Source organism: Anolis carolinensis, unplaced genomic scaffold, assembly GCF_035594765.1.
Source record: "Anolis carolinensis isolate JA03-04 unplaced genomic scaffold, rAnoCar3.1.pri scaffold_24, whole genome shotgun sequence".
In the NCBI taxonomy this organism is placed as follows: domain Eukaryota; kingdom Metazoa; phylum Chordata; class Lepidosauria; order Squamata; family Dactyloidae; genus Anolis; species Anolis carolinensis.
Window position 1 is genome coordinate 215,085 of NW_026943833.1, and position 11,754 is coordinate 226,838.

General features: G+C 40.1%; 1 protein-coding gene across 2 annotated transcripts in view; it reads right to left on the reverse strand.

The window, feature by feature from the left end:
* Positions 1-219: 219 nt before the first annotated feature.
* git2 (GIT ArfGAP 2) overlaps positions 220-11,754 on the reverse strand; it is a 77,561-nt gene continuing 66,026 nt past the window's right edge. For both annotated transcript variants that reach the window (XM_062966566.1, XM_062966565.1), the window contains exons 17-19: positions 5,561-5,740; positions 2,169-2,232; positions 220-946 (exon numbers count right to left, since the gene is read on the reverse strand). In XM_062966566.1, coding sequence (XP_062822636.1) covers positions 707-946; positions 2,169-2,232; positions 5,561-5,740 — 484 coding nt within the window. In that variant the 3' untranslated portion in view covers positions 220-706. The remainder of the gene's footprint in view (positions 947-2,168; positions 2,233-5,560; positions 5,741-11,754) is intronic.

An 11,754-nucleotide genomic window follows, 5' to 3' on the forward strand; every position in this document is an offset into this window, starting at 1 on the left:
GCCATCTTGGGTTTTTTCTCCAAAGAGATTGCCATATATAAAGATGGCGGCCATCTTGGACTTTCACCATATACATGGAGATGGCGGCCATCTTCATTTTTCTCCAAAAGAGATTGCTATATATATAGGAAAATGGCGGCCATCTTGGTTTTCCCCCAAAGACATTGCCATATCTACGAAGATGGCGGCCATCTTGGTTTTCTTCTCCAAAGACATTGCCGCTGTCGTTGTGTGGATGATACATCACTTCCGAATCAAAGATGGCTGCCATTGCTTCCGGATCAAAAATGGCCACCATGGGGAGGATGGTGCACAAATTCCGAATCAAAGTTGGCCGCTGTCGTGGGGATGATACATCATTTCCGGATCAAAGATGGCCGCCATTGCTTCTGAATAAAAAATGGCCACCATGGGGATGATGATGCACAATTTCCAAATCAAAGATGGCCGCTGTCGTCAGACATGATACATCATTTCTGAATCAAAGATGGCCGCCATCGCTTCCGGATCGAAAATGGCCGCCATGGCGAGGACGATGCACAATTTCCAAAACAAAGATGGCCGCTGTCATCAGACATGATACATCATTTCTGAATCAAAGATGGCCGCTGTCGTGGGGATGATACATCATTTCCGGATCAAAGATGGCCGCCATGGCGAGGATGATGCAGAGTTTCCAAATCAAAGATGGCCGCCGGGGCGGAGCTCAGTTGTTGTTCTCCTTGGTGGTGATGGTGACGAGCTGCTTGGCGGCCTTGGCGATGTCATAGGCGCACTGGATGACCTGCTGGGTGACCAGCTGGACGTCGGGGGCGGCGGGGGCGGGGCCGTCGGGCGGGAGGAGGAGAAGCAGCAGTCGGGGGGCCTTGGCGCACTCAGACAGGAGGCGGAGGGCGCTCGAGGTCAGAAGGCGGAGGGAGGAGCGGACCAGCTCAGAGCGGGGCTTCTGGGAAACGGAATAATAATAATAATAATAATAATAATAATAATGATGTGAGACTGGATGGCCTTTAGGGGTATCACATAATAATAATAATAATAATAATAATAATAATAATAATAATAATAATAATAATAATAATATAATTTCAGTAGTATTAATGTAATATTAATAGGAGACTGTAAGATATACCCTGTAATAAAATAATAATAATAATAATAATAATAATAATAATAATAATAATAATAATAATAATAATAATGTGAGACTGGATGGCCTTTAGGGGGTATCACATAATAATAATAATAATAATAATAATATAATTTCAGTAGTATTAATGTAATATTAATAGGAGACTGTAAGATATACCCTGTAATAAAATAATAATAATAATAATAATAATAATAATAATATTTAAGTAATAAAATTAATATAATAATAATAATAATAATAATAATAATAATAATAATAATAATAATAATAATAATAATGTGAGACTGGATGGCCTTTAGGGGGTATCACATAATAATAATAATAATAATAATAATAATAATAATAATAATAATAATAATAATATAATTTCAGTAGTATTAATGTAATATTAATAGGAGACTGTAAGATATACCCTGTAATAAAATAATAATAATAATAATAATAATAATAATAATAATAATAATAATAATATTTAAGTAATAAAATTAATATAATAATAATAATAATGTGAGACTGGATGGCCTTTAGGGTGTATCACATAATAATAATAATAATAATAATAATAATAATAATAATAATAATAAAAATAGTAATAGAATTATATTATTATTATTATTATTTCTATAGAGGGGATTATCCTGGATGCGGGATTTCAGGTTTCCCTTTCCTATATTATAATATAATGTAATATTATATTATAATATAGGAAAGGGGAACCTGAAATCCCGCATCCAGGATAATAATAATATAGTTACGATATAATATGGTTATTATAATACCTATAATAATATAGCTATTGTAATGCTATATTATTATAGGTATTATAATAACCATATTATATCGTAACTATATTATTATTATTGGGGATGAAGCATCACTTCTGAATCAAAGATGGTCGTCGTGGGGATCACGCTATTGGATTCGACATAGGGTTCGTTTTACAACATGTTAGCAAGGCTCTTAGCGGAATCCGAGCGGCGGATGGACGGGCGGGTGGAGGGACGGAGGGACTCACTTTTGGGAAGAGGGCGGCCATTTCCGTCACTGCCACGTGGATCCTTTCCGAACACGGGACGTAGCTGTGGAGGGCGAGAAAATGAAAAAAACGGGAGACAGACCCCGAGGTTAAATTCGGCGACATACGATCCATACAACCAAAAGACCCGGCGGCCAAGACGACGAGCTTTGGAGCCCTCGTTAGCGTCAATATTAATTCGGGTTAGTGGGTTTTTGCATACGGGGAGGCGGAGAGTAAGCAAAAAAATAAAAAAAAATAAAGTCATTTAGTGCCAAGACGACGAACTTTGGAGCCCTCGTTAGCCTCAATATTAATTCGAGTTAGTGGGTTTTTGCGTACGGGGAGGCGGAGAGTAAGCAAAAAAATAAAAAAAAATAAAGTCATTTAGTGCCAAGACGACGAGCTTTGGAGCCCTCGTTAGCGTCAATATTAATTCGGGTTAGTGGGTTTTTGCGTACGGGGAGGCGGAGAGTAAGCAAAAAAATAAAAAAAAATAAAGTCATTTAGTGCCAAGACGACGAGCTTTGGAGCCCTCGTTAGCGTCAATATTAATTCGGGTTAGTGGGTTTTTGCGTACGGGGAGGCGGAGAGTAAGCAAAAAAATAAAAAAAAATAAAGTCATTTAGTGCCAAGACGACGAACTTTGGAGCCCTCGTTAGCCTCAATATTAATTCGGGTTAGTGGGTTTTTGCATACGGGGAGGCGGAGAGTAAGCAAAAAAAAAATAAAGTCATTTAGTGCCAAGACGACAAACTTTGGAGCCCTCGTTAGCCTCAATATTAATTCGGGTTAGTGGGTTTTTGCATACGGGGAGGCGGAGAGTAAGCAAAAAAAAATAAAGTAATTTAGTGCCAAGACGACGAACTTTGGAGCCCTCGTTAGCCTCAATATTAATTCGGGTTAGTGGGTTTTTGCATACGGGGAGGCGGAGAGTAAGCAAAATAAAATAAAACAAAGTCATTTAGTGCCAAGACGACGAACTTTGGAGCCCTCGTTAGCGTCAATATTAATTCGGGTTAGTGGGTTTTTGCATACGGGGAGGCGGAGAGTAAGCAAAAGAAAATAAAATAAAGTCATTTAGTGCCAAGACGACGAGCTTTGGAGCCCTCGTTAGCGTCAATATTAATTCGGGTTAGTGGGTTTTTGTATACGGGGAGGCGGAGAGTAAGCAAAAAAAAATAAAATAAAGTCATTTAGTGCCAAGACGACGAGCTTTGGAGCCCTCGTTAGCCTCAATATTAATTCGGGTTAGTGGGTTTTTGCATACGGGGAGGCGGAGAGTAAGCAAAAAAAATAAAATAAAGTCATTTAGTGCCAAGACGACGAACTTTGGAGCCCTCGTTAGCCTCAATATTAATTCGGGTTAGTGGGTTTTTGCATACGGGGAGGCGGAGAGTAAGCAAAAGAAAATAAAATAAAGTCATTTAGTGCCAAGACGACGAGCTTTGGAGCCCTCGTTAGCGTCAATATTAATTCGGGTTAGTGGGTTTTTGCATACGGGGAGGCGGAGAGTAAGCAAAAAAAAATAAAATAAAGTCATTTAGTGCCAAGACGACGAGCTTTGGAGCCCTCGTTAGCCTCAATATTAATTCGGGTTAGTGGGTTTTTGCATACGGGGAGGCGGAGAGTAAGCAAAAAAAATAAAATAAAGTCATTTAGTGCCAAGACGACGAACTTTGGAGCCCTCGTTAGCCTCAATATTAATTCGGGTTAGTGGGTTTTTGCATACGGGGAGGCGGAGAGTAAGCAAAAAAAAATAAAGTAATTTAGTGCCAAGACGACGAACTTTGGAGCCCTCGTTAGCCTCAATATTAATTCGGGTTAGTGGGTTTTTGCATACGGGGAGGCGGAGAGTAAGCAAAATAAAATAAAACAAAGTCATTTAGTGCCAAGACGACGAACTTTGGAGCCCTCGTTAGCGTCAATATTAATTCGGGTTAGTGGGTTTTTGCATACGGGGAGGCGGAGAGTAAGCAAAAGAAAATAAAATAAAGTCATTTAGTGCCAAGACGACGAACTTTGGAGCCCTCGTTAGCGTCAATATTAATTCGGGTTAGTGGGTTTTTGTATACGGGGAGGCGGAGAGTAAGCAAAATAAAATAAAATAAAGTCATTTAGTGCCAAGACGACGAGCTTTGGAGCCCTCGTTAGCCTCAATATTAATTCGGGTTAGTGGGTTTTTGCATACGGGGAGGCGGAGAGTAAGCAAAAAAAATAAAATAAAGTCATTTAGTGCCAAGACGACGAACTTTGGAGCCCTCGTTAGCCTCAATATTAATTCGGGTTAGTGGGTTTTTGTATACGGGGAGGCGGAGAGTAAGCAAAAAAAAATAAAGTCATTTAGTGCCAAGACGACGAACTTTGGAGCCCTCGTTAGCCTCAATATTAATTCGGGTTAGTGGGTTTTTGCATACGGGGAGGCGGAGAGTAAGCAAAAAAAAATAAAGTCATTTAGTGCCAAGACGACGAACTTTGGAGCCCTCGTTAGCGTCAATATTAATTCGGGTTAGTGGGTTTTTGCATACGGGGAGTCATTTAGTGCCAAAAACAGCAAGTTAACTGTGCGGAATGAAGAACTCGACCTATTTTTAGGACGACGACGAATGGAAAAAACAGCCCTAACGACTGGAAATCAATCAATACGCAATCATAACCTTGTTGAAAAGGTAAACACGGTGTCACATCCGTTCGTCAAAGCCGAATCTCCAAAACCACTAGTCAAGAAAAGCCTGAGAAAAGTCAACCCCTTTATATTCATGGCACACAGGTTTACTCGGTTGTTAGGCCAACGAAGGTTCCCACACGAACATGTGAAAACCCCTAGTCAAGAAAAACCTGAGAAGAGTCAACCCTTTATATTCATGGCACACAGGTTACTCGTTTGTTAGGCCATTGGTCCCCAACCTGTGGGTCCCCAGGTGATTTTGGCCAGGGAAAGATACCACCGTCTGAAAGCCACTCGTCAAGAAAAGCATGACATGCATCTACCTCCGCTGTGGTCTGAGGCAAACTTGGGCCCACCTCCGCTGAGGTGTAAACAGACACCGGGCACAAAAGGGAGTCCTGCGTCTGAACATGCTGAGTTCCAACACATGTCTATAACCCCTCCCACACGGAAGAGGTACAGTCAAACTGGCAAATCAACATACAGGTTAGCAAATGGAATAGCAGAAGGCTCTTCCTGATTACGTCCTGATTACGAGCGACTCGAATTTTTGAAGAGGGCGGCCATTTTGTTTTTACAGAAAGATCAATCGACGGTGATCTCGGCCTCCCGTTCTGTCCCGATTACGAGCAAACAAATAACGCAAAAAACGAATGCGAACCCGACACGCAAGCCATTCGAAGCCTCTCATGTTGTGAGTTCTCGCACCCCGGTCGGCACTCACCTGTCGTGCTTGTTTTCCTGGGCGGCGCGGAGCAGCTCCTGGATGTTCTTGGTGATCTGCTCGGTCTTGCGGATGACGTCCTCGGTGGAGGGGAGGCCGGGGCCGCCGGGGGTCGGGTCGGGGTCCTTGCCCTCCCCCTGCCGGAAGCCCCCCCGATGCTGGCGGGACTTCCTGCTCAGCCTGGAAACGGATAGCGGGAAATCCCATCAGAACAAATCCACCCTGCGATATATAATATTTTGACAACTCGGAATTTACGATATTCGATATTTCGACCACTTAGCATTTACGATATACGATATTCCGACAACCCGACATTTACAATCTACGATATTTCAACAACCCGACATTTACGATATATTATATTTCAACGACTCAGCATTAATGATATACAATATTTCGACGACCCGGCATTTACGAAATATAATATTTCGACAATACGACATTTCTGATATATTTCGACAACCCAACCTTTACGATATATAATATTCCAACAACCCAGCATTTACGATATATAGTATTTCGACGACCCAGCATTTACGATATATATTTCGTCGACACGGCGTTTACAATATATATTTTGGCAACCCGGAGTTTATGATATATAATATTTCGACATCCCGGAGTTTACGATATATATTCCGACAACCCGACATTTCCGATATATAATATTCCGACAACCCGACATTTCCGATATATAATATTCCGACAACCCGACATTTCCGATATACAATATTCCGACAACCCGACATTTCCGATATATAATATTCCGACAACCCGACATTTCCGATATACAATATTCCGACAACCCGACATTTCCGATATACAATATTCCGACAATCCGACATTTCCGATATACAATATTCCGACAACCCGACATTTCCGATATACAATATTCCGACAACCCGACATTTCCGATATACAATATTCCGACAACCCGACATTTCCGATATATAATATTCCGACAACCCGACATTTCCGATATATAATATTCCGACAACCCGACATTTCCGATATATAATATTCTGACAACCCGACATTTCCGATATACAATATTCCGACAACCCGACATTTCCAATATACAATATTCCGACAACCCGACATTTCCGATATATAATATTCCGACAACCCGACATTTCCGATATACAATATTCCGACAACCCGACATTTCCGATATACAATATTCCGACAATCCGACATTTCCGATATATAATATTCCGACAACCCGACATTTCCGATATACAATATTCCGACAACCCGACATTTCCGATATACAATATTCCGACAACCCGACATTTCCGATATATAATATTCCGACAACCCGACATTTCCGATATACAATATTCCGACAACCCGACATTTCCGATATACAATATTCCGACAACCCGACATTTCCGATATATAATATTCCGACAACCCGACATTTCCGATATACAATATTCCGACAACCCGACATTTCCGATATATAATATTCCGACAACCCGACATTTCCGATATATAATATTCCGACAACCCGACATTTCCGATATACAATATTCCGACAACCCGACATTTCCGATATATAATATTCCGACAACCCGACATTTCCGATATACAATATTCCGACAACCCGACATTTCCGATATATAATATTCCGACAACCCGACATTTCCGATATATAATATTCCGACAACCCGACATTTCCGATATACAATATTCCGACAACCCGACATTTCCGATATACAATATTCCGACAATCCGACATTTCCGATATATAATATTCCGACAACCCGACATTTCCGATATACAATATTCCGACAACCCGACATTTCCGATATACAATATTCCGACAACCCGACATTTCCGATATATAATATTCCGACAACCCGACATTTCCGATATACAATATTCCGACAACCCGACATTTCCGATATACAATATTCCGACAACCCGACATTTCCGATATATAATATTCCGACAACCCGACATTTCCGATATACAATATTCCGACAACCCGACATTTCCGATATATAATATTCCGACAACCCGACATTTCCGATATATAATATTCCGACAACCCGACATTTCCGATATACAATATTCCGACAACCCGACATTTCCGATATATAATATTCCGACAACCCGACATTTCCGATATACAATATTCCGACAACCCGACATTTCCGATATATAATATTCCGACAACCCGACATTTCCGATATATAATATTCCGACAACCCGACATTTCCGATATACAATATTCCGACAACCCGACATTTCCGATATATAATATTCCGACAACCCGACATTTCCGATATATAATATTCCGACAACCCGACATTTCCGATATATAATATTCCGACAACCCGACATTTCCGATATACAATATTCCGACAACCCGACATTTCCGATATACAATATTCCGACAATCCGACATTTCCGATATATAATATTCCGACAACCCGACATTTCCGATATACAATATTCCGACAACCCGACATTTCCGATATACAATATTCCGACAACCCGACATTTCCGATATATAATATTCCGACAACCCGACATTTCCGATATACAATATTCCGACAACCCGACATTTCCGATATACAATATTCCGACAACCCGACATTTCCGATATACAATATTCCGACAACCCGACATTTCCGATATACAATATTCCGACAACCCGACATTTCCGATATATAATATTCCGACAACCCGACATTTCCGATATATAATATTCCGACAACCCGACATTTCCGATATACAATATTCCGACAACCCGACATTTCCGATATATAATATTCCGACAACCCGACATTTCCGATATATAATATTCCGACAACCCGACATTTCCGATATATAATATTCCGACAACCCGACATTTCCGATATACAATATTCCGACAACCCGACATTTCCGATATACAATATTCCGACAACCCGACATTTCCGATATACAATATTCCGACAACCCGACATTTCCGATATACAATATTCCGACAACCCGACATTTCCGATATATAATATTCCGACAACCCGACATTTCCGATATATAATATTCCGACAACCCGACATTTCCGATATACAATATTCCGACAACCCGACATTTCCGATATATAATATTCCGACAACCCGACATTTCCGATATATAATATTCCGACAACCCGACATTTCCGATATATAATATTCCGACAACCCGACATTTCCGATATACAATATTCCGACAACCCGACATTTCCGATATACAATATTCCGACAATCCGACATTTCCGATATATAATATTCCGACAACCCGACATTTCCGATATACAATATTCCGACAACCCGACATTTCCAATATACAATATTCCGACAACCCGACATTTCCGATATATAATATTCCGACAACCCGACATTTCCGATATACAATATTCCGACAACCCGACATTTCCGATATACAATATTCCGACAATCCGACATTTCCGATATATAATATTCCGACAACCCGACATTTCCGATATACAATATTCCGACAACCCGACATTTCCGATATACAATATTCCGACAACCCGACATTTCCGATATATAATATTCCGACAACCCGACATTTCCGATATACAATATTCCGACAACCCGACATTTCCGATATACAATATTCCGACAACCCGACATTTCCGATATATAATATTCCGACAACCCGACATTTCCGATATACAATATTCCGACAACCCGACATTTCCGATATATAATATTCCGACAACCCGACATTTCCGATATATAATATTCCGACAACCCGACATTTCCGATATACAATATTCCGACAACCCGACATTTCCGATATATAATATTCCGACAACCCGACATTTCCGATATACAATATTCCGACAACCCGACATTTCCGATATATAATATTCCGACAACCCGACATTTCCGATATATAATATTCCGACAACCCGACATTTCCGATATACAATATTCCGACAACCCGACATTTCCGATATACAATATTCCGACAATCCGACATTTCCGATATATAATATTCCGACAACCCGACATTTCCGATATACAATATTCCGACAACCCGACATTTCCGATATACAATATTCCGACAACCCGACATTTCCGATATATAATATTCCGACAACCCGACATTTCCGATATACAATATTCCGACAACCCGACATTTCCGATATACAATATTCCGACAACCCGACATTTCCGATATACAATATTCCGACAACCCGACATTTCCGATATACAATATTCCGACAATCCGACATTTCCGATATATAATATTCCGACAACCCGACATTTCCGATATACAATATTCCGACAACCCGACATTTCCGATATACAATATTCCGACAACCCGACATTTCCGATATACAATATTCCGACAACCCGACATTTCCGATATATAATATTCCGACAACCCGACATTTCCGATATACAATATTCCGACAACCCGACATTTCCGATATACAATATTCCGACAATCCGACATTTCCGATATATAATATTCCGACAACCCGACATTTCCGATATACAATATTCCGACAACCCGACATTTCCGATATACAATATTCCGACAACCCGACATTTCCGATATATAATATTCCGACAACCCGACATTTCCGATATACAATATTCCGACAACCCGACATTTCCGATATACAATATTCCGACAATCCGACATTTCCGATATATTATATTCCGACAACCCGACATTTCCGATATACAATATTCCGACAACCCGACATTTCCGATATACAATATTCCGACAATCCGACATTTCCGATATATAATATTCCGACAACCCGACATTTCCGATATACAATATTCCGACAACCCGACATTTCCGATATACAATATTCCGACAACCCGACATTTCCGATATATAATATTCCGACAACCCGACATTTCCGATATATAATATTCCGACAACCCGACATTTCCGATATACAATATTCCGACAACCCGACATTTCCGATATATAATATTCCGACAACCCGACATTTCCGATATATAATATTCCGACAACCCGACATTTCCGATATATAATATTCCGACAACCCGACATTTCCGATATACAATATTCCGACAACCCGACATTTCCGATATACAATATTCCGACAATCCGACATTTCCGATATATAATATTCCGACAACCCGACATTTCCGATATACAATATTCCGACAACCCGACATTTCCGATATACAATATTCCGACAACCCGACATTTCCGATATATAATATTCCGACAACCCGACATTTCCGATATACAATATTCCGACAACCCGACATTTCCGATATACAATATTCCGACAACCCGACATTTCCGATATATAATATTCCGACAACCCGACATTTCCGATATACAATATTCCGACAACCCGACATTTCCGATATATAATATTCCGACAACCCGACATTTCCGATATATAATATTCCGACAACCCGACATTTCCGATATACAATATTCCGACAACCCGACATTTCCGATATATAATATTCCGACAACCCGACATTTCCGATATACAATATTCCGACAACCCGACATTTCCGATATATAATATTCCGACAACCCGACATTTCCGATATATAATATTCCGACAACCCGACATTTCCGATATACAATATTCCGACAACCCGACATTTCCGATATACAATATTCCGACAATCCGACATTTCCGATATATAATATTCCGACAACCCGACATTTCCGATATACAATATTCCGACAACCCGACATTTCCGATATACAATATTCCGACAATCCGACATTTCCGATATATAATATTCCGACAACCCGACATTTCCGATATACAATATTCCGACAACCCGACATTTCCGATATACAATATTCCGACAACCCGACATTTCCGATATATAATATTCCGACAACCCGACATTTCCGATATACAATATTCCGACAACCCGACATTTCCGATATACAATATTCCGACAATCCGACATTTCCGATATATAATATTCCGACAACCCGACATTTCCGATATACAATATTCCGACAACCCGACATTTCCGATATACAATATTCCGACAACCCGACATTTCCGATATATAATATTCCGACAACCCGACATTTCCGATATACAATATTCCGACAACCCGACATTTCCGATATACAATATTCCGACAATCCGACATTTCCGATATATAATATTCCGACAACCCGACATTTCCGATATACAATATTCCGACAACCCGACATTT